This window comes from Bufo bufo, chromosome 2 (assembly GCF_905171765.1).
Source record: "Bufo bufo chromosome 2, aBufBuf1.1, whole genome shotgun sequence".
NCBI lineage: Eukaryota > Metazoa > Chordata > Amphibia > Anura > Bufonidae > Bufo > Bufo bufo.
In genome coordinates, this window is record NC_053390.1 from 220,939,447 (window position 1) to 220,966,564 (window position 27,118).

Here is a 27,118-nt window from a genome sequence, read left to right on the forward strand (position 1 = left end):
AGCGTGAGCGGCAGCATCCCACCTCGGATGACTCCGTCTCTCCCCCCCCCCCCTCGCCTAGAGGCGCGTTCGGACGACTCTCCCCCCTCCCTAGGGAGCGCAAGTCTGAAGGGGAATTATCCGGCTCGGACGAGCCATGTTCCTTTTGGAATATAGGGCATTTTCAAATCCTGTGGCGCCAACCACCAGTGGACGCCTGACTACGAAGAGGCAGCGTGAGCGGCAGCATCCCACCTCGGATGACTCCGTCTCTCCCCCCCCCCCTCGCCTAGTGGCGCATTCGGACGACTCCCCAGGGAGCGCAAGTCTGAAGGGGAATTGTCCGACTCGGACCAGGTCATGGAGCGGGACCCCTCGCCTAAGCTCTCCACCATGGTGGCTGACTTAGTGGCGACTGTCCGAGACACCTTTAATCTCCAAGGGGATTCTCCTCCTTCCACTAGTCGGGAGTTCCCCCTTTTTTCCGTCCAGGACGCCGGAGGCTACCGCATTTCCGGTCCATGAGGAATTTTTCTGCGGTCATATCCAGGGCCTGGGTCCATCCTAACAAAGTTCTCGGCCACCAAGCGCATGAATACACTTTATCCTTTCCCTGCTGACGGCGAGGAGAGGTGTCTTCTCCCCCTAAGGTGGATCCCCCGGTGGCCAGACTAGCCAATTATACGGCCCTCCCTGTCTTAGACAGCTCCTCTTTGCAGGACGCTGTAGACAGGCGCATAGACTCTCTTTCCAAGTCCATTTTTCACTGGCAGGCGCGTCCCTGCGACCTGCCTTTGACTCAGCAGGGGTGGCCAGAGCCCTCTCGGTGTGGTTACAGTGCCACCACCAAGAACTGGCGGAACGAGATGCGTCTACTGACACACTGGATTTGGTTCTCCAGATGTCTCAGGCTTCTAAGCTTCTTTGCGAAGCTTCTAGGGACATTGCTTCCCTCTTTGCCCGCATGTTGGCCATCTCGGTCATTCAGCGCAGAGAGGTCTGGTTAAAAGTGTGGGACGCCGACTCCTCCTCCAAACGTTCCCTCGCTAATCTCCCCTTTGGGGGTTCCAGACCTTCTGGGGCTCAGCTAGGCGAGTTCATCTCTGCCGCCTCTGGGGGCAAGGGCACTCATCTTCCCCAACCAGGGTCCAAGCGCACTTTTCGGACCAGGTCATCCGGCTCCGGTACTAGTCCTTTCGTGGCACCAGCCTTCCTGGCGCTAGAGGGCCCAGTCAACCCGCCCTGCTGCTCCTAAGCAGTCCTCCGCATGAAGGGGACTTCTTGATGTCAGTTTATTCCCTTATGGACCGGGGGGTTATTACCCCAGTTTCCCCAGAGGAACAGGGCACAGGTTCTGGTCTAACCTGTTTGTGGCCCCAAAGAGGAAAGGGTCGGTGCTTCCGATCCTGGATCTAAAACTGTTCAACACGCCTATCTGCATGTCCCGATCGCAGAATCTCACCAGTGATTCCTGCGCTTCGCCGGGGGTGGTCGACTCTATCAGTCGTCGCCCTTCCTTTCGTGTTAGCAACCGCCCTTCGGGTCTTTACAAGATCCTAGACTTGCTCATGGCGCTTCTTCATACCAGGGGCTTTCCTTGCTGCCCTACCTGGATGACATTCTGATCCAGTCTCCAAGTCGTTCCAGTTCCAGAACGCAGTGTCACATCTGCTGCGCTCCTGGTGTCTCGCCATCTGGGAGTACATGCGGGTCCTGGGTCTTATGGTAGCCTCCTTCGAGGCCGTTCCATATGCCCAGTTTTCACACTCGTTTGCTGCAACAGGAGATACTTTCCCTCTGGGACAAGACCTCTCGGGGTCTGGACGATCGCATCCGCCGGTCTCAGCGGGTTCGGACAGCTCTCTCTTGGTGGCTGTTTCCGTTGAACCTGAGGTCGGGAAGGTCCTTCCTCCCGTTCTCCTGGACGGTCGTCTCCACCGATGCCAGCCTTCTGAGTTGGGGCGGCGTTCTCCAAGCACGCACGGGTCAGGGGGTTTGGTCGACGCCAGAATCCGCCTCCCGATCAACATTCTGGAGCTGAGGGCGATTTTCCACTCCCTCTCCCAATGGACTCCTCTTCTTGCGGGACACCAGGTGAGGATTCAGTCGGACGATGCCACGGCCGTGGCTTACATCAACAATCAAGGCGGGACCCGCAGTCGGATGGTGATGCAGGAGGTGACGAGAATTCTGCTGTGGGCAGAGTCGCACGTTCCGATATTGTCGGCAGTGTTCATTCCAGGGATAGACAACTGGACAGTGGACTTTTTAAGCCGCAACTTGGTGGATCCAGGCGAGTGGTCTCTGCATCTGGATGTCTTCTAAGACGTCCCCCACAGATGGGGCTGTCCGGACGCGGACTGGATGGCGTCCAGGCTCAACAGCAAGCTCCCGGTGTTCCTGACTCGCGCACGAGATCCCAAGCCGTCTACGCAAGGTTGCGGCAGAAGGGATTCCGACCGCTCTCATCGTCCCAGATTGGCCTCGCCGCGCATGGTTGTCGAACGTGGCTCGGATGCTGGCGGACGCCCCATGGCCTCTTCCCGACAGAAAGGACCTACTGTCGCAGAGCCCGCTCTTTCACCGTAATTTACGGTCTCTTCGTTTAACGGCGTGGCTGTTGAAACCGCCATCCTGGAGAAGAGGGGGTTCTCGGATTCAGTTAAGCCGACTTCCTCCCGGATTTACTATCGTACCTGGAAGGCCTTCCTGGCTTTTTGTGAGAACTCGGGGTTCCTTCCCTTCGCTTTTCCATCCTGATGGTGCTGTCGTTTCTTCAGTCCGGGCTTGAGATGGAACTGTCGCTGAGTTCCCTGAAAGTTCAGGTTTCGGCGCTGGCCGTCTTTTTCCAGAGGTCCCCTGCTCTTATAGGTCCTGTGCAGACTTTTCTTCAGGGGGTGGTACATTCGGTTTCCCCGTATGTTCCCCTTTTGCCTCCTTGGTCATCTCAATTTGGTTCTGCGCGCTCCGCAGACGGCCCCCTTTGAACCTCTGAGAGAGGTCTCCTGACTTTTCTCACCTGGAAAGTGGTCTTCCTTGTGGCCATATCTTCCATCAACGGGTGTCGGAGCTGGCCGCTCTTTCCTGCCAGGAGCCTTTTCTGTTTTTTTCACCAGGATAAGGTTGTGCTCCGTCCGGTTCCCTCTTTTTTGCCCTAGGTGGTATCTCTTTTCCACCTTAACGAGGATCTTGTCCTGCCCTCCTTTTACCATTCTCCGGCGATCCCCAAGGAACGCGCTATGCATTCCCTGGATGTCGTCCGGGCCTTGTAGGTGTATCTCATGGCTACCGCTTCCGTCCGCCGTTCGGATTCCCTCTTTGTGTTTCCCGAGGGACCTCGTAGGGGTCTGGCGGCCTCCGAGGTCTCTGTGGCGCAATGGATCTGTTCGGCTATTCCCGCGGCTGATCGCGCTCGTAGTAGGGTTCCCACGGCTCGGATACCGCTCACTCCATTAGGGAGGTGGGGGCTTCCTGGGCAAGGCGCAATTGTGCCTCTGCGTCTCAGGTGTGTAAGGCGGCCACCTGGTCGTCCTTACATTCCTTTAAGAAGTTTTATCAGCAAAATTCCCTTCGGCTGATGCTGTCTTTGACCGCAGGGTTTTACAGGCGGTGGTTCCTGTTCATCCGTTGGATGTTCCTCCTGGCGGTGCTGATATTGTTCCCACCCCATGGACTGCTTTAGGACGTCCCATGGTCTGTGTCCCCCAATGGAAAAAAGTACGAGAAAAGGAGATTTTTTGTGAAACTCACCTGTAAAATCTTTTTCTCGACTTTTCCATTGGGGACACAGCTCCCACCCATTCTGCCTGTTGCAGGAGGGGTTTTCAGTTCGGTTTATGTTGTGGTTGGACCTCATAGGCTTTGGTCCGATGGCTTCCATTACTTTTTCTTGTCTCCTTCTCCTACTGCTTTTGCAACGCCTGAGCTTCTCCTGGTGGAGTCGGGAGGTATAGCCCGAGGAGGAGGAGCTCTTTTGTATTTGCATAGTGTCCCTCCTACTAATACCTCTAAGCTATACCCATGGTCTGTGTCCCCCAATGGAAAAGTCGAGAAAAAGATTTTACAGGTGAGTTTCACAAAAAATCTCCTTTTTTCTCGTTAAAATAAATGAGACAAAGTTAGTGTAAAAATTCTTCTGAACGCACTGCTCTGCGCATTGCTTTTGGAAGGAGGAGGGGGTATTTGAATGGTCTTATGCCCTACTCAGATGTTGATGGTTTACCGGTGGGGGTAGCTTCTCTAGATAAGTATTGCATTATAGAGTGCTCCCTACTGTCTTCTCAGCTCAGCCTCATCGTCTAGAGCGGGGGGATTGGCTGACTGGCTGTAGTCGGAGCACTCGCCCTGAAAAGAGTGACCCCACCCCCCCAGCCGCAGGAACCTCGGGCCTGATCTAGTCGTCCCTCTCTTTCGACTACCTACAAGCACCATTCAACGCGTTTCGCCATACTTAAATTGCTCATCAGGGAACAATCTGTGCCTTGTAGAGCGTCTGTGCAGTGGCAGAGTTTCTTTGTTAATAACGGCAGTGGCAGGATACTGCACGTGCCGGCAGGGTTAATGCGCCGGCATCAGTGTTTTCACTGATGCCAGCGCATACAGCAGGGGTCTGGCTATCAGTGACTGCCGGACCCCTGCAGCTGATCGGGTGGGCGCAGCTCCTGCGCCTGCTTGATCAGAGCGCATTATCTGTATGGCGCTGGGATTTGTGATCCTGTTTCCAGCGCCGTACATGTACAGCGCTGGTATCCTACAGGTTAAAAAGCATATTGGGATACCTTCACACAGTGGATTATGGCGCTGTCAAACCTCACCACGTACTCCACCTCAGAAACTGCCAGTCTTGAATGCCACGGAATTTGAATGCCATTGAATGGAGCTAACATGGCTTTAAGCACCATCCGTTCAGACAGATGGTTTTGGTTGGCTTAGGCATTATTTTTTTGACATTTTATTATTTTATCTTTTTTTTTTTTTTTTTTGTTTTCACTTATTTTTAATATATATATTTTCCACATAATATGTCCCCCAAGAGGTATTTGAAACACCTCTGAGGGACCCTGATTTTTTTTTTCATATTTTCTATTCAAATTAAACCAGTTACAGAGTAAAACAGACCCTATGGGGTCTCCTGCATCTCTGCTCTTCCCCCTGAGACAGCTGGTAATCACGTTACCGCAGAGCCCATCAGGGTTTTCTAAGACCCTGCATCTCTGCTCTTCCCCCTGAGACAGCTGGTAATCACGTTACCGCCGGGTGCATTCAAGGAAGCAGCACAGCAGCTTCCAATATTAACTGCATAGCGCTCATTGTGTGCTATGAACCTATCTGAGGAGAAGGCAGAAGTGGTATTAAACCTCTTCTGTCTCCTAGAGTGCAGGAGCAGGACCTTCAATCCAGCGGTCTGGTCAGAGACATGATCAGCTTTGTTTCTGTCTAGCAGGACTGGGACCGCAAACCGTCTGCAGCCCACAGATCCCCTGTTCTACAGTGTATTGTCGGGGATATAAAGCAAAAGGCTTTATATAAAAGAAAAGATCAAAGAAAATATTTCAAAAGATTATTGGTCCTTGAGGTGGACATATATAACGCCTCAAAAAGAGTTTGATCGGTTATTTAATTATATTGTTCAATCAGTAAAACAAGGTACAAGCGTCTATGCAAAAATATAAATGATTTATTATACAATAATTTAAAATACAATCAAAGATTAATCAATGTGAAACTCGATAATCTGCAATGATACACAGTGATATGCAGTACCCTAAATTCGCCACCAACACAAATACCAGCGCATACACAGTACCTCTCAGATATAAAAACTCAATAATGTTAATAACAGATACAAATCCTTGCTCTGCACAAACTATGACAAATCTCGGATAATGGGGTAGCAATATAGATTATCAAGCCTGGTATTGACTTTGGAATGAAATTATTCCAATCATAGAGTTACCTCTGAAATCAATATTTAGGTCTTTTATTCGTTAATATGCATCATTACTGAATAGTGACAATATTGATGTAGCACTTTTAACAACTATACATCCACCAACAGCGGGAATTTGCTGAATATCAGGCTGATAATTTAGATCAATACTACACAAAATATAGTTAGTTATACATTACCGAGAATGCAGATGATGTGCAGAGACTAAGGGAAGTCAGCTCTAAGGTACGATCTGGTCATTAGGATCTTTCTCCTGGGTTTTCTTTGTTTCTCTGCGTTTTCCCCTTTTTTCTTCTTCCCTCCCTCGTGTGTGTGTGTGTGTGTGTGTGGTGTATGATCACAAACTTATCAGTTAGACACACCTTCCTAGCTTGGAGTTTTCCAATTATTGTCGGCTAGGCGTGTACATATGATAAGGACTGTGATGTCATTGTATTACCCAAAATGCACTTCTGCTGTTGGTGTAATGTTACTCATTTACCCCTAGGTGACACTCTTACCTAAGCTATTAGTATCATTCTGTTAAGGGTTAAATATCCAAGTATGACTTTATCTCACATTCTATTCACATGACCTCTGGAACCTAAATCAAAGCTAGAGGGATTCATTCTGACACTTCTACCAATTAAAACACAGACATTTGGGCACCAATTGAATGTTTCCTATACTCCTAGATTTATGTTATAGATAATATGATGAGCCTTGTTTTCTCACAGAGATATCTGTGCCTCCTCTGCTACACCAACAGGTGATTGATGGTTAGTTAAAATAACATCGTTACAGATACTCCTTAACCAAGTCCATACTTAAACTGTTTTCATTATATAATAGAAATATATGCGTTCCTATTGAGAAATATATATGATGACAGATACATAAACGTCCTTAAGAATACGTAACAATATGAAACGATACATATGTCTTATTGATTTTCTTATACAAAACTAAGATTTTTTTCCGAAGCCCGAAGAGCGTGCTTTCTCACCCGTGCATCAAAATCGTGCAGCGTGCTACACAAAAATAGTGCTCAGGTCGCGGTCTATCGCAGGCCCTCCCCGAAGAGAAGAGCCCCCCACAAACCATTCCCAATCCCTCCGGGGCCGTCAAGCTCCTGCAAGGGACTGAGACAAAAGGCCGCCCTCAGCCGAAGCCAAGGGTACGCCAATCTATACTCCCGGCTTTCGCCTAGGCTGCCACCCAGGGCGTCAGCCAGTAGTTTCCACAAGGTCTGGGCTCTCCCCGGAGGGGGAGCCCAGGGGGTTTGGCAGGGGGGTGAGGAACCAATATGGCCACACACACCCCCCCTAGACCACAAGGAGGGGGTACCCGTAAGGGCGCCGCAACCTTGAAAAGGTCCTGAGACAAACAAACGTGTAAAAGTGCACACAGTGACATAAAAATAAATAAGTGAATGAGTGCCATTAAGGCCCGGTCATTCGGCCGGAATTATAAAAATTCCTCTCTTGTCAGGGCCGAAGCCGAGCCAAGAAGAGTGGTGTGCTAAAAAGTGTGAAAGTAGAAGTGCGTGCTAATGTGCCATCACCCAGAGGGCTCCCACCCCCAGTGAGTTCCGGCACCCCAGGGTCACTACTCCTGGGGCACTATTGCGCTTCGGGCTTCCAAACTACTCAGCCCCTTGGCTTCGATCCAGCAGAGCCCTTCGTCACCTAGCTGGGCACCTTTAAGCCCATACCGTACACGCTAGGGATGCTGTGTGGTTCACTGCTCTCCTCCATACCGTACTGCAAGCCCGCAGACCACAATATACGGCAGGAGTTTACAGTCCAGGAGCCAGGCTCCACCGGACTGATAAGAACAGATACTACACTTGATCTTAGCCAAAAGGAAAACTAAGGTTGATTATAAGCGTATTAATAAATACCAAACTTTAGAGGTAATTACTACCAGCTTAGGGTTGTTGCGGGTATCGAAATTTCGATACCCAATCGATACTTTTGTCCCGGTATCGATACGATACCGGGATTTCCGTTTTTTCGATACTGGGCTGCGCTTCTGCGCAGTCTAGTATCTCTGAACATGAGCGCGCTGCTATCGGCGCGCTCATGTTCTCTCTCAGCAGCACGGGGAGAAGGAAGCTGTCCTCCCTCCCCCTGTGCTGCTGCCGCTGCCACCAATGAGAAGAGAGGGGCGGAGGAGGGGCGGCAATGAGAAGAGAGGGGTGGAGGAGGGGCGGCAATGAGAAGAGAGGGGGTGGAGGAGGGGCGGCAATGAGAAGAGAGGGGCGGAGGAGGGGCGGGCGCACTGCGCCCCCAATGATAGGATTACTATCGGAGCGATGGGAGGAGACATCAGCTTCACTAGTGGGCGTTCCTTTTCCCTGCGCTGCGATTGGACAGCGCTACAGCCAGGGAGAAGGAACGCCCACTAGTGAAGCTGATGTCTCCTCCCATCGCTCCGATAGTAATCAGCAGCATGTGGAGCAGGAGAGGAGACAGTAATGGGGCACTGCGGGCGAACGGAGCGGCGCCCAGGACTAAATGGTGAGTGCTGAGACATCGCTGGGCGCCGCTCTGTGTGGCCTAATAGTGAAAGTCTGGACTCATATACAGTAGTCAGTCTTTAACACATACAGGAGGCGGGTGCCGGCAGCAGAATCGCATTGCCGGCACCCTGCCCCTGACAGGGAGCTGCGATCAGCGGCAGTTAACTGCCGCTGATCTGCTAGTACCCGCCTCCTGTATAAAGGGGTAAAATCATTGGTGGTGCAGTGTGCCCCCCCCCTCAATCCCCCCATCCCATTAAAATCATTGGTGGCACAGTGCGCCGGCCCCTCTCAACCCTCCAGTATTAAAATCATTGGTGGCAGTGGCCACAGGGACCTCTCCACTCCCCCTCATTGGTGGTGCAGTGGCAGCTTCTGATCGGAGCCCCAGCTGTGTAAGCCTGGGGCTCCGATCGGTTACCATGGCAGCCAGGACGCTACAGAAGCCCTGGTTGCCATGGTAACATCCCTGATGCTGTGTGCACAAAGCACAGAGCAGCAGGGACAGTGTGGAGTCCTATTCACCCTGATAGAGATCTATCAGGGTGAATAGGAAAAGGGATGAAAGATCCCAGGTTCTAGCCCCTAAGGGGGGAAATAGTTATTAAATAAAAAGTGAAAAAAAAAAAAACACTAAAATATGAAGTATAAATCACCCCCCTTTTCCCAATTTCACATATAAAATATATAAATAAACATATTACATCGCCACGTCAGAAAAGTCCAAACTATTAAAATATAAAAAAAAAATCTAGGTGGTGAATGCCGGAACAGAAAAAATAAAATAAAAACTGCGCGATTCGCCATTTTTAAAAATGAGGAATGCACGTGGCTTTTTTTGTTTATTTTTTTCGCGTGGTATCGAATGGTATCGAGTATCGCAATACTTTTTCATGGTATCGAAACCGAATCAAAAATTTGGTATCGCAACAACTCTATACCAGCTGCTTCTAGAGAACATTCTTATCTCCTGTCATAAATCCATAAGGAGACAAGAAGGCCTCTTTTCAGACTGGTACATCCCTGAGAAGAAATCTGATTAACAGCGTCCTTCCCATGACCCTCTCTCGGCCATCTTTAAAATACATACAAAATGGTGAATATAACACACATGGCCTATTATATACCAAATCCACTATAATTAGGATAATTTTACATAATGTTATATACACTTATGAAAAAGCACAATAGTATGCAGTGATACACCTGGTCTCCGGTAGCTGAGTCACAGCCTAACTAGGCTTCCAGTTTTTAGAAATGCATTCAACAGTGGAAACAAAAATGTCTTAATAATTGCCACAGTGCAAATATTGTACATCTTTCTCTGTATAGTATAAAGGTTTTAATAGCTCAATGCTTTTACTTTTCAGTGATGGAACACTGAATCCAAATGGGGTACGATTTGGGAGCTCGGAGATCTACAATATAGGTAAAATGATCTGTCTTAACAATCTGAGACCCTCCAGCCTGTGAATAGGTTAATTTTCTACATAATGTAAAGAGGAGGTTGTAAAATAAGAAACTGTCAGGATTTTAAGTAGGAAGAAATGACTAATGTGTAGCCTAGGTTTGTAATGCAGAAGTTCACTACTGGGACTTGCTAATTAAACACATTTTCAACATTCGGCTGCTGACTGGCTGTACTAACAGCCATTATTACGTCTCCTGAATGGATACAGATTAGACTCCCACTGCTCCCCTCCAATTCCCTTTTACGCGTCTCCATCAGACATTAACTGCTGCTTATTACTGGGGCTTAGAGGATAGATCAGGTCATACAGTCATTATTGGAAAAACCTCATTGAGCTGCAACCGCATTCTAAGTAGTGGGAAAGCCCAGCGTACAAAAGTTCAGACGCATGGAAGAAGAGAATACACTAATGCAATAAGAAAATCGTTTGCAATAATGGAAGGTTTGAGTGAAAATATGGTGACATAGAGCATGTTCCTACTGTCCAATATATTGATGAGCTGGAATTGTGTGGATCTGTATTCAAGGTTGACTTTGTCTTGTTGCAGTCGAATCATTTGTGGATGTCTCAGACAGCTTGTGCGTCCCCCAGTACAATAAAGATGGGGAGGAAAGAGTGATTCTCTTCATTAAAATGAACAACAACTACACCTTTAACAATGATCTGGTGAAAAGGATAAGGGATTCCATCCGTGTAGCTCTGTCTGCCAGACACGTGCCAGCCCTCATCCTCGAAACAAAAGACATTCCGGTAAGTAGATCACTGCTGACTAGATTGTAACAAACCCCATTACGGATTAGAGGAGTGTGTTAAAATTTGTGGACTAAAATCATAATTTGAACACATTTTGGCTTTTTCTCGTTTTCAAGTCCAGAATACCAGCCTCCTTTCTACAGTGTTGTACTGAGCCACTGGACACACCAGGGAAATAAGCACCATCTTTTGGGATGCTTAAAGGGGTTCTTGATGACCTATCCTCTAGATCGGTCATTTAATATCAGATCGGCGGGATTCCGACTACTGGCACCCCAATCATCTGTTTGGAGGAGCTGTGTTGCCGGAATCAGGCACTGAAACTGCACAGCTCCGTCGACAGTGTAGCGGCCATGCCTGGTTACTACAGTGCTACTCCCATTACAGAGGATGAACCTTTATCATTCCTGCAACATCTACCGTATACAGCTGAGGGTCCATTCAGACGTCCGTGTGTGTTTTGCGGATCCACAAAAAATGGACATTGGCGATGTGCGTTCCGAATTTTGCGGACCGCACATCGCCGCCACTTAATAGAAAATGCCTAATTTCAATTGCGGACAAGAATAAGACGTTCTATTTTTTTGGGGACTGGAATTGCGGACCCAGAAGTGCGGGTACGGATTCAGAAATTAATGGGTCCGCAATTCCGTTCCGCAAAATGCGGAACAAAATTGCGGAAGTGTGAATGGACCCTAACTGGCAGAGGTGTCGTGAGTCAAACCTCCGCTGATCTGATATTGACGACCTTGATATAAGGTTCGGCTGAGGAGGCAGCTTTGATGGAAGAAATTTTTACTCATAATCAACCCATTTTATGTGTTTATACTTAGTTTAGGAAAAAAAGTTGTGACATTTGTAATTTTGACGTGCCCTTCGTCCACCACTGAGGCCCAGGCAATTACTATGTTCTGGCTGGTGAGGCCCAGTACAAAAAGATGAGAAGCCCTGCTCTACGCACTACATAGCAGAGTAAAGGGTTTTATTTTCAGTTGCAGCAAGAGTAACCGTCGTACAACAGCTCCTGCAGACAGCTCATGAGCTCACTGAGGATGTTTAGGGTTGCACTCCTGCTGATCTGATATTGATGGTCTGCCATAAGGATAGATCATCAATATTAAAGTCTTGGAAAACCCCTTTAATTATTGGCCACTGTGTGTAGGTATAAGGTTGGCACCGTATGGAGGTATTTTAGGTATGACAGTATCAATATTAAAGGGGGGTTTTCTAGGATTGCCTTGGCTTTTACTTGGCCCCTACTGTGTTTGACCTAATGAAAGAATCATCCTCAGCTGGTCCACTCCTGTCCTGCTCCCTGGCTGCGTTCAGCGATCTTGTGGTCCCAGGCTGGTTTATTTCTGGCCATGCTACAGACAGGGTCACGTGTGCCAATGCAGCCAATGACTAGTCGTAATAGTGATGTTTTTCCACATGACGTGTGACCTAGCAGTGACGTGCCACTTGGGGACACATCACCACTGAGGCCAGTCATTGGCTACAGCTATGCACGTCACCTGCTCCATAGACCGGCTGGAAATGTCCATCTTGGGACTGGAAGTTCCCCATACTAAGCCAGGGTGCAGGACTGGAGCAGCTGCGTATAATTCCTTCTTTAGGTCAGCCATGCTAGGGGGCTAACTAAAAACTGAGGAAATCCTGTAAAACCCTTTTAATTATTTGGCACTGTATATGTAGGTATTAGGCCTCTTTGACTGATTAGGTCCGGATGCGTTCAGGGAAACTCGCACCATTTTGCAAGAAAATATAGTCAGTTTTGTCTGAGATTTGCGTCCAGTTGTTTCCGCGCGGGTGCAATGCGTTTTGATGCGTTTTTAATGCGGGTGCTAAAAAACGGAAGGTTTACAAACAACATCCCTTAGCAACCATCAGTGAAAAATGCATTGCATCCGCACTTGCTTCCAGGTGCAATGCGTTTTTCACTGAAGCCCCATTCACGTCTATGGGGCCAGGGTTGCGTGAAAAACCCAGAATATAGAACATGCTGCGTTTTTCACGCAAAGCAGAACTGATGCATGAAAAAAAACACTCATGTACACAGACCTATTGAAACGTCAGGATTCAGTGCAGGTGCTATGCGTTCACGTCACGCATTGCACCCGTGCGGAAAACTAGCTCATGTGAACAAGGCCTAAGGCTAGCATTGTAGCGAGTTATTGTAGTAAAGAGAGTAGAGCATCGGTGTTAAAGTCCCAGAAAACCCCCTTTAATTATTGGCCACTGTGTTGGTATAAGGTTGGCACTGTACAGAGGTTTTCTTTGGACTCTGTGCAGTGCTGCTATGTATGCACTTCATATTTCTTGGCACTGTTATTTATACACTATAAAGCCTTTATATTGCAATTCAAATTACTGGCCAGTATACATGGGAAGGGTATCCGCATCCAGCCCAAGGTGGCTTTTTTTTTTTTTTTTTTTTTTTACTTGCACAGGTTTCTTTACTTGGGGTACTTTCACACTAGCGGCAGGGGAGTCTGTCAGGCTGTTCCAGCGGGTGAACAGCCTCTCATGTCCGTCCTGCCGCTAGTTTACGTGTGCCCCTGGACTGCCGCTCCATCCCTATTGACTATAATGGGGGCGGGGGCGGAGTTCCGATGGCAGCGCACGGCGAGTGGCAGTCCCAGGGCACACGTGACGGACTCCCCTGCCTTTTAGTGTGAAACTAGCCTTAGTTGAATATGACACCAGTTCATCAAGTCCAACCTTTAAATTAGACATTCTAAATAAAATTGTAGTGCATAATTAAACCTGTTAATTATAGTCATAAATGTTTTTTTCTTTTTATTGCAAACTGCCTACCAGCTCTGATAGTGTTAATATGTCAAAGGGAGAATAAAAGAATAAAAAACTACCAAGTATAATGTTAGGAAAGTTTGGAAAAGAATTGTGACCTTGAATGGTTATATAACTGCCAAGTTTCATCATGATCTGAGTCTTTCTTCCCATAAGTCATAAGCATCTGAAAAACAGGATTTAACATAATGCTGCCTCACTAGATTTAATGTAAGGAACTATGAGTTTGGCAGAGAACAGTGGGGACTGATATGCATTCTTAAGCTTTCTTTAATGTATCTGTGGGATGGAAAATGTCTTTATTTCTGCCTGTTTCATAACTTCCTATTTTATTTTATTCACTTTGGGGGGAGGTCCCAGGTGAATTCTCCGTATTCACATGTTGATTTCTTTGCAGGCTTTTACCATTTCTCTTTTGAAAACTAATTATGTGCGCGTGTTAAATTTGTTACTTTACTTCTAGATGGTATTTTAAGAGGGTTTTTTCCAGCGTTATTTTCAATATTGTTTTAAACAGTGAAGAGAACATTACATGTCTGCCGGAAAGGATAATTGGTAGAAAATGAGCCTTAATTTCATAGGAATGCGCCCTGTTAGATGAGTTTGGGGACCGTGGATGAACGTGCGACTTGATTGTTGTTGAATTGTTCATCTTCCATACGTAGAGCCACAGCTTATTCTAAGGCCTCGTGCACACGACCGTTGTGTGCATCCGCGGCCGTTGTGCCGTTTTCCGTTTTTTTTCGCGGACCCATTGACTTTCAATGGATCCGTGGAAAAATCTGAAAATGCACCGTTTGGCTTCCGCGTCCGTGATCCGTGTTTCCAGTCCGTGAAAAAAATATGACCTGTCCTATTTTTTTCACGGACAACGGTTCACGGATCCATTCAAGTCAATGGGTCCGTGAAAAATCACGGATGCACACAAGATAGTCATCCGCGTCCGTGATCCGTGTCTGTTTTTCTATCATTTTCAATGCAAACTTGACTTAGTTATTTTTTTCACTTTTCATGTCCGTGGATCCTCCAAAAATCAAGGAAGAAAAAACGGTCACAGATCACGGAACAACGGAAATCCGTTTTGCGGACCGCAAAAAAAAAAACGATCGTGTGCATGAGGCCCAAGGCAAATATTTCAGGGCCAGAATCTAGCACTATGATAGGGTCATTGTGCTCTAAAAACATATTTTGGACGTGGGACACAGTGCTTGTTCTCTGATTGATAAGTTACTTTGTGATGGCATATGGCTTCATTCACACTGGTGTTAAGGTCTGTTCTCCTGGCCACCATTATTAAATGAAGACTAAGTCTCCAGAACATCGCTGCCAGTGACATGATCCTGTCGACTGCAATATCGGAAAGACCTGTTCTGAGATTGTAGATTATTCCACATACTAACAACCTGATAGTATGGATATGTGGAGAGAATCTCTAAATCGCACATCCTCATACCTATGCTTCTGATATACAACTGTTTTCAATTATCAGCATTTCTTATGATAAAACATGGCTATACAGCGATGCTATCAATCATTTGCTGTGCACTATAAAGAGGCAATTAGTATACAGTTTGATCAAAGAGCATAGGCCCACTTACCGCGACAAGGTTGCCTCTTGTTTAAGTGGGAACCTATTCTAACCATGGTGCAGAGCCGTGCGGCGACCGACACGCCTCCACACCGCTCCAGCAGGCAATGGGATCCAGCAGCCGCACAGCGGCCCCACTGTACAGTGAGGCCACATGGGCCCCGGGTCCCATCACTCCACCAGCACGGCACAGAAGCAGAGACGGCCGCCGTCCAGCGCCGCATGTGAACTGGTGCAAATGGCTCACCTGTTCACAGCCTCTCAGGAACTCCAACTGAGATGTGGTAGGAATTTATAAACCCTTTGCAGACTTCTGCTAATTAAAAAGCACCTGAGCCACATGGGGAGGAGTGCTGATTCAGAGGGGGGAAAAAGAAGTTTATAGCATAAATTGTATGGATATGTGGAGAGAATCTCTAAATCGCACATCCTCATACCTATGCTTCTGATATACAACTCCGCTACGGTTAGAGTAGGTTCCCACTTAACAGGAGGAAACCTTGTCGCGGTAAGTGGGCCTATGCTCTTTGATCAAACTGTATACTAATTGCCTCCTAATAGTGCACAGCAAATGATTGATATAACCGCTGTATAGCCATGTTTTATCATAAGAAATGCTGCTTATTACATACAGTAGTCAATAGTATAGGTATGAGGAGGTGCGATTTAGTTTCACTCTACAAACCATGATTTATTCGTTCTATAGTCTTTCTCCCCCCATACTAAGTCAGCACTCCTCCCCATGTGACACAGGTGCTCTGTACTTAAATTAGCAGTAGTCTGCACAGGGTTTTAATTCCTACCACATCTCAGTTGGAGTTCCTGAGAAGCTGTGAACAGGTGATCCTTTAGCACCAGTTCACATGCGGCGCTGGATGGCGGCCGTCGTTGTTTCTGTGCTGTGCTGGTGGAGCTGTGGGATCCGAGGCCTAGGTGGCTCCGCTGTACAGCGGGGCGGCTGGTTGGCTGCTGGATCCCATTGCCTGCTGGAGCAGTGTGGAGACACGGTGATCGCCACACGGCACTGCGCTACGGTTAGAGTAGGTTCCCACTTAACAGGAGGAAACCTTGTCGCGGTAAGTGGGCCTATGCTCTTTGATCAAACTGTATACTAATTGCCTCCTAATAGTGCACAGCAAATGATTGATATAACCGCTGTATAGCCATGTTTTATCATAAGAAATGCTGCTTATTACATACAGTAGTCAATAGTATAGGTATGAGGAGGTGCGATTTAGTTTCACTCTACAAACCATGAACAACCTGATAGTGGTTGGTTCTGTCTATCAGCTGGTACATCCGCCTTTACTATGTCTTACAGTACATGGAATGCCACCCGAGTATCTTCAGTGTCAGTTGTCTATTAAGCCTGCACTTGTTCTGTAGAGTTGCATGTAAGCCCATGAACCAGACAATAGAAACGTAAAGACTATGTACAGCTTTGGTGGCATTTTTTTTAATTATTATTGCATTGTACGCAATTTGTGCTAAAAATCATTTTTTTTGTTGGTCTTTGTTAAAAATATTGAGCTGTTTTCCCTGCACAGCTTTGAGTTTATCTAGTAGCTGGTTCTCACTTTTCTCTCTGCTCTGTCAAGCAGGGAGCTGACAGGCTCCTTATCTCTGATGATTATGATTATAAACAATCATTATAGCTCAGTTTTACTGATAAGAATGTGGCTTAAATAAGTGTTTGACCTTTTAGTAATTTAGGGTACTTTCACACTTGCGGCAGAGGATTCCGGTTGTCATCCGGAAAAACGGATCCGGTATTTATTTTTTTTTCTCATCTTTAAAGGTCTGTACATGCGCAGACCGCAAAGCCAGATTAGTTTTTCCGGAACACTTCGGGCTGGATCTGGCATTAATGCATTTCAATGGAAATTAATGCCGATCCGGCATTCTAGCAAGTGTTCATGATTTTTGGCCGGAGAGAAAACTGCAGCATGCTGCAGTATTTTCTCTGGCCAAAAAACGTAAGAGGGACTGAACTGATGCATACTGAACGGAATGCTCTCCATTCAGAATGCATTGGGATAAAACTGATCAGTTTTTTTTCGGTATTAATCCCCTGTGATGGAACTCAATACCGGAAAACAAAACCGCTAGTGTGAAAGTACCCTTACAGGTAAGGGTTATTAGATGACAGCACAAAGTAAAAGTAAAAAAGTACCATTCACACAGCTAGATAACCAGTTTGTGATAGAACTGCTACATTTTTTCAATAAAGACCAATTGAAAATTTTTTCTTTTTTAGCCCAAAATGAGTAAAATGCAATCATTAAAAAAGGCCCCGAAGGTGTACATAGCTTTTAAAGGGGTTATGCCATGATTGATGTAAAAAATGAAAATCAGACATCATCTAGTACATGACAATACCTTCCTAACAAAGCTAGAACAATCCCTGTACCTCAAATGGATCCAGAGATTTCCACATTCACTGCTCCAATTGCTCTGCTATATTATCTTCAGCCTGGCAGCTCAGAAGGCATGTTCTTTCTAGTCATGAGCGGCAGGGGCAATATTTGAATTTGCGATATTTCGCGAATATTTGGTAGAATATTCGTCATATATTCGAGATTATTTTCTTGATTTTCGAAAAATCGTCAATGTAATATTCGTGTAATGCGCTCGAAATACAGGCATCGGTCACTATAGCTACATTTTTCAAGCTGCTAGAAGTTTCCGGAGACTGGAGAAAATGGTTGGCACGGCAGAACATTACAATAGCTTTATATGCAGATAGAGTGCTCCAATATGTTCACGATTGCAAAATCGGCACCACTGATGTGAATATTTTGGTGCAATACGTGCAACTTCACATTTTAACAGGTCTGACTACATATTACTGATTGGTGCACTAAGCATTGTCGTGAACTTGTGGCATCACAGCACTATGTATGTAGCATGTATGTATGGACAGCCGAACCGTATATCACTATCTAACCTACACTGACTATCTCCCACTAACTATCTGTATTATATATATATAAAAGCTAATTAACTATCTAATGTAATGACACAGGAAAGCAGAGAGCACAGCAATAACACTACGGTCTCTCTCAGATCTGCAAAATACTGCATACAAGGGCTGCAGGGGAGGTTCTTATATAGTAAAGGTGTAGGCAACGTTCCTATTGGTTGCTAGGGATGTTGCTAAGCTTAGACAAAGACATTGCAGCCTTCTCATTGGCCCACAAGCAAGAGGGGAGGTTACTGATAAAAAAAAATATCTAGAATATTCGAAATTACCGTATTTTTCGCCCCATAAGATGCACTTTTTCTCCCCCCAAAATGGGGGGAAAATGCCCCTGCGTCTTATGGGGCGAATGCTGTCAGTTTTACATCGCAAACTGCGATGTATGAGCGAGCGGGGGAGGGACTGGGAGGAGGAGCAGCTGGGGGCCGGCAATAGCGGCAGGGCGGTGCAGTCAGTGTAGTATAGCCCCGCCGCTCCGATATACTAATATAAAATGTCTTATTCATTTAATAGTTATTAAACATGCCCCCCAACTCCTAATACTACCTTACATCCTAACTGCTTTAGTAGAATGCAGGCAGGTCGGGCGGGCGGCAGCGTAACTCCCTGATGTCACGTGCCTGCGCCGCCTACTTTATGAATGAAGCAGGCGGCGCAGGCAAGTGACGTCAGTGAGTGACGCGCCGGCCGCCCGGCCTGCCTGCATTCTACTGAAGCGGTTAGGATGTAAGGTAGTATTAGGAGTTGGGGGGGCATGTTTAATAACTATTAAATGAATAAGACATTTTATATTAGATCCCCCTGTAACAGTGGCAGCCACAGATCCCCCTGTAACAGTGGCAGCCACAGATCCCCCTGTAACAGTGGCAGCCACAGATCCCCCTGTAACAGTGGCAGCCACAGATCCCCCTGTAACAGTGGCAGCCACAGATCCTCCTGTAACAGTGGCAGCCACAGATCCCCCTGTAACAGTGGCAGCCACAGATCCCTCTGTAACAGTGGCAGCCACAGATCCCCCTGTAACAGTGGCAGCCACAGATCCCCCTGTAACAGTGGCAGCCACAGATCCCCCTGTAACAGTGGCAGCCACAGATCCCCCTGTAACAGTGGCAGCCACAGATCCCCCTGTAACAGTGGCAGCCACAGATCCCCTGTAACAGTGGCAGCCACAGATCCCCCTGTAACAGTGGCAGCCACAGATCCCCCTGTAACAGTGGCAGCCACAGATCCCCTGTAACAGTGGCAGCCACAGATCCCCCTGTAACAGTGGCAGCCACAGATCCCCCTGTAACAGTGGCAGCCACAGACCCCCTGTAACAGTGGCAGCCACAGATCCCCCTGTAACAGTGGCAGCCACAGATCCCCCCCGTAACAGTGCCCGGCAGCCACAGATCCCCCCCCCATAACAGTGCCTGTCATCCACAGATCCCCCCCCCATAATATTTTTTTCTTATTTTCCTCCCCAAAAACCAAGGTGCGTCTTATGGGCCGGTGCCAGGGGCGTAGCTAAAGGCTCTTGGGCCCCGATGCAGGAGTTCAGCTTGGGCCCCCCTTCCCTCAGTGCTTTGTGGCCGGGGGCAGGGAAGCACATAGCCTTCCTGCTGCCTAAGGCAAAAATGGAAACGGCACCCACCCTCCCATGCCAAATTTTGGACCTAACTCCTTTCCTCCAGCCAGCGGTGTAAGGCTGCGTTCACACGGGCGAGTATTCCGCGCGGGTGCAATTCATTTCTATGGGGCTGTTCAGATGAGCGGTGATTTTCACGCGTCACTTGTGCGTTGCGTGAAAATCGCAGCATGCTCTATATTCTGCGTTTTTCACGCAACGCAGGCCCCATAGAAGTGAATGGGGTTGCGTGAAAATCGCAAGCATCCGCAAGCAAGTGCGGATGCTGTGCGATTTTCACGCATGGTTGCTAGGGGACAGTCTATTCACTGTATTATTTTCCCTTATAACATGGTTATAAGGGAAAAAAATAGCATTCTGAAAACAGAATGCATAGTAAGTGATCAGTTGAGGGTTAAAAAAAATTAACTCACCTTCTCCGTTTGTTCGCGTAAGTCCCGGTCTCTTCTTTACTTCTCAAAAGATGAACTATGGGCTAAAGGACCTTTGGTGACGTCAGATCACATGCTCCAATCACATGGTCCATCACCGCGGTGATGGACCATGTGATTGGAGCATGTGATCTGACGTCACCAAAGGTCCTTTAGCCCATAGTTCATCTTTTGAGAAGTAAAGAAGAGACCGGGACTTACGCGAACAAACGGAGAAGGTGAGTTAATTTTTTTTATTTTTTTTAACCCTCAACTGATTACTTACTATGCATTCTGTTTTCAGAATGCTATTATTTTCCCTTATAACCATGTTATAAGGGAAAATAATAAGATCTACACAACACCGAACCAAAACCTGAACTTCTGTGAAGAAGTTCGGGTCTGGGTACCACAGTCGGTTTTTTATCACGCGCGTGCAAAACACATTGCACACGCACGATAAAAACTGAACATCGGAACGCAATCGCAGTCAAAACTGACTGCAATTGCATTCCTACTCGCGCGGGTTTGCCGCAACACACCGGGACGCATCCGGAACTAATCCGGACACGCTCGTGTGAACCCAGCCTAAGGGTATTTTCACACTTGCGGCCGGCGGGTAGTTCCATTGTTGGAACTGCTCGCCGGATACGCCGATCTGGATGTGACTGAAAGCATTTGTGAGACGCATCTGGATGCGGATCCGTCTCACAAACGCATGTGCAGATCGGAAGGACAGATCCGGCATTCTGGTATTTTGAATGCCGGATCCGGCACTAATACATTCCTATGGGAAAAAATGCCGAATCCGGCATTCAGGCAAGTCTTCCGTTTTTTTCGCCGGAGATAAAACCGCAGCATAGAGTTCCGTCCTAGGGGCTCTATACCGGAAAAGAACTGATCAGGTATATCCACATGCATTCTGAATGGAGAGTAATGCGTGCTCAGACCGAAAAAAAAAGGTGAAAAAAGTAAATGCCGGATCCGTTTTGCCGGATGACACCGGAAAGACGGATCCGGCATTTCAATGCATTTTTTTGACTGATCAGGCATTTTTAAGACTGATCATGATCCTGATCAGTCTTACTAATGCCATCAGTTGGCATACGTTTTGCCGGATCTCTCTGTCACAAGTGTGAAAGTAGCCTTACTCTCCATTCAGAAGGCATGGGGATATGCCTGATCAGTTCTTTTCCGGTATTGAGCCCCTAGGACAGAACTCTATGCCAGAAAAGAAAAACGCTAGTGTGAAAGTACCCTAACTTGACCAGCATGCACTTTCTATAATACTGGTGTCTTCTTAGGTGGCACAAGGGTCTTTTGGCCCCCTCAGGCTCCTGAGCCCAGTAGCGACTGCTACCTCTGCACCCCCTGTAACTACACCCCTGGATATGATTATTGTGCCGTGGTTTGTGCATTATCCCTGTCCTGTGGCATGGCTGTTTCTATCACCCCTGTGCTGTAACATCACTTTGTACATTATCTTTGTACTGTCTCATCATTGGGTGCAGCACCCCTGTGCTGTAACGTCACTGTGTGCATTATCCCACTATTGGGACATCACTGTGTGCATTATCCCACTATTGGGACATCACTGTGTTCATTACCCCACTATTGGGACATCACTGTGTTCATTATCCCACTATTGTGACATCACTGTGTGCATTATTCCAGTATTGTGACATCACTGTGTGCATTATTCCGCTATTGTGACATCACTGTGCCTGTTTTTATTGTATTTTGACATCACTGTATGTATTATTCCACCACTGTGACATTATTTATTATCCATCTATTGTGACATCACTGTGCATCTTACTATGGTGACATCACAGTGTGTGTTATCACGCTTTTCTGACGTCACTGCATTTATTATTGCACCATACCAGCACATATACTGTAGAAATTGCAGTGATCAGTCCCTAGTTTAGGACAGACCTGTAAATGCCCCAGCACTGCACCCCCACTTCATTCACAGCTCACATGTAATGGAATTAACTATTACATTGACATGCTGATGATTGTCTCCGGTGCTGTCTGCCTCCTATTAGTAGAAGTCGCCGCACTGCCCTCACCTCACTGCTCACTCGTCCTCTTCCGGCCAGTACAACTCTCCCTCTCCTGCACGCACAGCTCTGCCAGGCTCCGCCCCCCTATGTGAAGCCGCCCGCAGCCCGGGCCGTGCAGGTATAGTTAAATAGGGCTTTACTCTCTGTCTTTCCTGGAGGGGGCCCCGTGGGCCCCCCTGACATAGGGGCCCGGTCGCAATTTCGACCGCTGCGACCCCTATAGCTACGCCACTGGCCGGTGCGTCTTATAGGGCGAAAAATACGGTGCAAATATATATCACTATATTCTAAATATTCGCGAATTCTCGAAGTGCCGATATTCGCGAATAATATTCGCTATTCGAATAATGGAGCCCAACACTAGTCCTTTCTGCTGCAGCTCTCTCCCTGTAAATGCCACAACTTCTAACAAAACATATGGCTGGTGGCAATTGAAGATTTAAACTGAGCACATTCGACCAGCGCTATACAGATATATTTTATTGGCTAGCTCACTGGCTATACTACATTTTTTTATTACGTGCAATTACATAAGTATTCAGATCCAGGTGCTGGAATATGTTTCCTGACAAAATCCCTTTAAAGGGGAATTCCTGTTGTGACAAGTTATTCACTATCCACCTGATAATGGTTGGTATCCTACTGCTGGGACCCTGACTGATCTCGAGGATGGTTACCCCACACCCTTCAGAGCCCTCTGAAATGAGCTGAGCAGCAAGTTGGGCATATGCACTTCCACCCCATTCATCTCTATGGGAGTTCTGGAAATAGGTGAGCATTGCACTCGGCTGTTTCGGGAACCCCAGTAGAGATTCCCTGTTCTTATAATCAGTGGAGGTCCCAGAGGTAGGACCCTCAGTGATCTAATAGTTATCATGGCTCTACTTTGTAATTGACATGCTCATGTGACAGTCCGTTCATAGATGTGTCTAAAAACTGCTACAGTAGTAAAACATAGGACATATAAAGATATAAAATGCTCATGTGTTGTGCAATATGAACTAACTTAGTTTTTTTTGTTTTTTTTCCAGTATACTATTAGCGGGAAGAAGGTAGAAGTTGCTGTTAAACAAACAATCGCCGGCAAAGAAGTAGCTCACCGTGGCGCTTTCTCTAACCCGCAATCTCTGGATTTGTATCGCAATATTCCAGAGCTACAGAATTACTAAGCCCTGTCCATAAGAGACGCTGTGTGTAGTGTGCACGTGCTCGTGGCGATAATGTACATGCACTGTGTGTGTAAATGGATCCGGCTTGGTCTTCAATGTGGAACTCTAGTAAAATATATTCTATCAATCTTTCTATCTATCACTTAAGTCATGTTAAAGGCATTTCAGAGGTCATTGGCATACTTCCTGTTCAAATGGTAAAAATTACATTTATAAAGGGGCGCTCGCGTACTGGCCGCGTGGAATCTGCCCTCCATTGTTTTCAATGGGAGACTGCAGTTTACGGCCACGACTGCGCCAACAAAGTCTTGTCATTTCTTGGCTATAAACCGTGGCCTCATGTACAGTAGCGTGACTTCCCAATGAAGGCAGTGGGAGGGAGAGTCCGTGCAGCGACCTGCAGCTTTTTGGTGCTGAATCCAAACCAAATTCTATCTGCAAAAGGTGCCATGTGAACGTCCCCTTAGGTAATTCAACAATGTGGTTAAAGAACACATAAAGGACTATATGCTGCTGTGTGACACCTAGCTTTTTATGGCAGTGGTAATAATAAATTAATTACCTCTTGGATATTAAAGTTTAGCTTTTACATCTTATAATGTCACAACTTTTTAGTGCTCAAGAAAATCCTATCTCGGATCATTTAAGAAGATCGGCCATCTCCTACTATAATTATACATAGTTTATATTGTAAAGCATGCCACCGATCTGCTGTTTCGGACAGCCCCTGCCGCTGGGAACTTTACAGTGTACAGAGCTGGAAGCAGGAGCCTCCATACACTGTGTAGAGGGTGTGCCAGGGTACCGCAGCTCAGCTGCCATCCAAGTGACGGGGAGTTGAGCTCCAGCATGCCAGCGCTGGAAACTGCACAGTGGATGGAGCCTTCTGCTTCATGCTCTGTAGACTGCATGGTTTCCAGCGCTTTTGGCTGCCCGAATCAACTGTTCGGTGGTTGTGCACGGTGTCTGACCCCCAGCGATCTGATATTGATGACCTGGGGATAGGTCTTCAATGTCTAAGTTCTGGAAAACTCCTTTTAGGGATTGTTTTGTAATTAAGCTGTAAGACAGAGTAAATCTGATCTGTCTGATGAATGCCCTGCTGTCCTGGTAGGGTTGCTCTCACATTTCACCTTATATTGATGTAGACCTCTATAGCAGATTACATTTATGACCATAAACAGTATTTCTTTTGTTGCCACTATTAAATAGTCTGCATATTTCAAGGAATCTATTCCTGTATCACAGGAACCTCTACAGTACATTCCCTTTTGTATAATATGTCAGCTGCCAGGTGGCCTAGCTGTTTCCTTTCTAAATGGAGAAGAGGGACTGCACTCCTTGGTGCCGCACTATATGGTTCAATTCCGTCTTGTTTATACCTTTAAATATCTGGTTACCAACCTGAGGAAGTGCAATGCTTTGGTTGTATGTTTTTATTTTTTTGTTTTTACCAAAGAGCTTGCATGTCCTCTGGTTACTGATGTGCTTGCTTTACTGTGAGAATTGTTTACAGGTTTTATATAACTGAACCTCTATAATGTGGGTAATACAGGATGAATCTTCCTATGCCAAACACAAGTGCACTACCCCTGCATCCTGCCACTTATTGGTCAGTCCTGCCGATCGGCTAGCCGCTTCAAGGCATTTGTTACAGTTTGCAGTTGCACTCTTTATTGTCTAGCTTCACACCACTTTATTTGCATCCTGTTAATTATTGGGCAGACTGGATGGGCCAAATGGTTCTTATCTGCCGACACATTCTATGTTTCTATGTTAAAAGGTAATGTTTTTTCCCAACTTTACTGAATAAATATCTGGCTATCCTGTTGCTTTTGATGTCTAGGATACAAAAGACAAAAAAAGAAGCCTTTATCACCTTTGTGCCCTGTGGCAAAGAAAAAAAACAAGATGCAATAACCTGGTTTGAACATGGCGTCAATTGGGCAAGTTTGTGAATAGCTTCCGACGCAACAAATTAGATACTGGAAAAACAATTTTTAGGATACATTCTAGGATATTCCAAAAACCATAACATGAAGCAAAACAATGCAATGTCATATTTTGACAATGGAAATATCAGGTCAAAGCCATGATATTGGATGCTTTTAAACTGATGTTGTATATTATTCTTTGCATTGCTCTTTATAACAAGATATGATTTAAGTGTTACAAACCATTGTATTTTTAATTCTGTGTAGATAGTAACGTTTACGAGTTTTGATTACAGTGTGAGAATGTATTGTATGTACATTAAACTGTGTATATTGCATTGTCCCTGCTTCTCCTGTATATAGTGAGCAGTTCTCATTGTTTTCTTTTTTGTTCTTGCAATTAATAAATCCGATATAAGCCTACCTCCAATGTTCTGCGTTATGTCGTTTTGTACTCACAGCAGTGATTTCTAATTCCTTATTGATGTGTGAGAACATTGGAATCTACTCTGTATTACAGCTCACCACTTCAAATACACTAGTTTTATAAAGGGATTGTCTGGTCTCCGATAATGATTACGTATTCTGAAGATAGGTCATCAATATCAGATCAGCAGGAGTCTGACTCCCAGCATCCTCACGATCAGCTGTGTGAAGAGAACATGGCGCTTGTAGGAGCGTTGCATTCTCGGCACACTTACCTGCTCGCCGTCAGCATCTTAGCGGTTAGCAGATGTGATTACATCTCCTCTGTTCCATTCACTTGAATGGGAAGGAACAGTTGTTGTTACACTCCCGTCCCATTTCAAGTGAATCGCTGCAATAGCGACGGCGAGCAGATAAACAAGAGAATGCAGCACTCACAGCAATGGTGGTATCGAACCCCCCGACAATCTGATATTGGTGACCTGTCCTGAGGATATGTTATCAATATTGGAAACCGGACATCCTCTTTTACATATAGGGTGTGATACATACAGTACATGGAGATTACATACTGCACCCTTTTAGCGGTATACAGTATATTGTCTTCATTCATTTATATAGCGCTAAAAAATAGTCTGTAGCGCTTTTAATGAGATTGTCATCACTCAATTATCATTATCATCATTGTAGTGACCTACATAATAAAATTATTTTTACCACACAGTGAACACTGTAAAATGTTAAATTTGCAGTTTTTTTTTTTATCTTTCCCCCTAAAAATAAAATAATAAGTGACTTACTACACATATACCCCAAAGTGGTTCCTAAAAAAATGAAAAAGTTATGACTGCTGGAACACAAAGGGGGAAAATGTTATTAGTCCTTAAAGGGGTTATCCCATCATAATGATCACTGTTAAATCTGTTAATGATTTGACAGTGATCATTTTTGTAAATATAAATAGCACAAGGTTGGTGGCTCACTCTCTGGTCCGCTATTGGGTAGGTGCACTGCCCGACAGCACTCCCTAATGCTGGTATAGTAAAAAGGTAATGAATTAAATTGGGCGTCACTCTTTATCAGGCAACACAGACAAGTTGGTTGGTATATCAGAAATAATTTTTATATACGATACTTTAAAATAATTTACAACATGTTGCATAAAATTCATACATTCAATCAATGTTAAAACTCAGACTAAAAATTACACTTCTATATACTAAAAGTCCTTGGGGGGGGGGGGGGGGGGGGGCTGTTGAGCCAATAAGTCCAAAGGCAATAATAACCCTAATATGTATTAGCGTTTCGGGGTAACAGGCCCCTTCCTCAGCCTGTTACCCCGAAACGCGTATGGTAAAGACAGTGAGGGAACATCAAGGAACAACATTTGGAAATCGTCTGTTTTCAACTTTTCAACTCTCTAATTTGAAAACCCCGCCTGGAAATT

At 46.1% G+C, this 27,118-nt stretch overlaps 1 protein-coding gene across 1 annotated transcript in view; it reads left to right on the forward strand.

Moving 5' to 3' along the window:
• The window catches only part of AACS (acetoacetyl-CoA synthetase), a 133,087-nt gene extending 108,068 nt beyond the window's left edge, over positions 1 to 25,019 (forward strand). The window contains exons 16-18 of the mRNA XM_040416232.1: positions 9,803 to 9,861; positions 10,452 to 10,654; positions 23,174 to 25,019. Of these exons, the coding sequence (XP_040272166.1) occupies positions 9,803 to 9,861; positions 10,452 to 10,654; positions 23,174 to 23,311 (400 nt within the window). The 3' untranslated portion in view covers positions 23,312 to 25,019. The remainder of the gene's footprint in view (positions 1 to 9,802; positions 9,862 to 10,451; positions 10,655 to 23,173) is intronic.
• Positions 25,020 to 27,118: the final 2,099 nt, after the last annotated feature.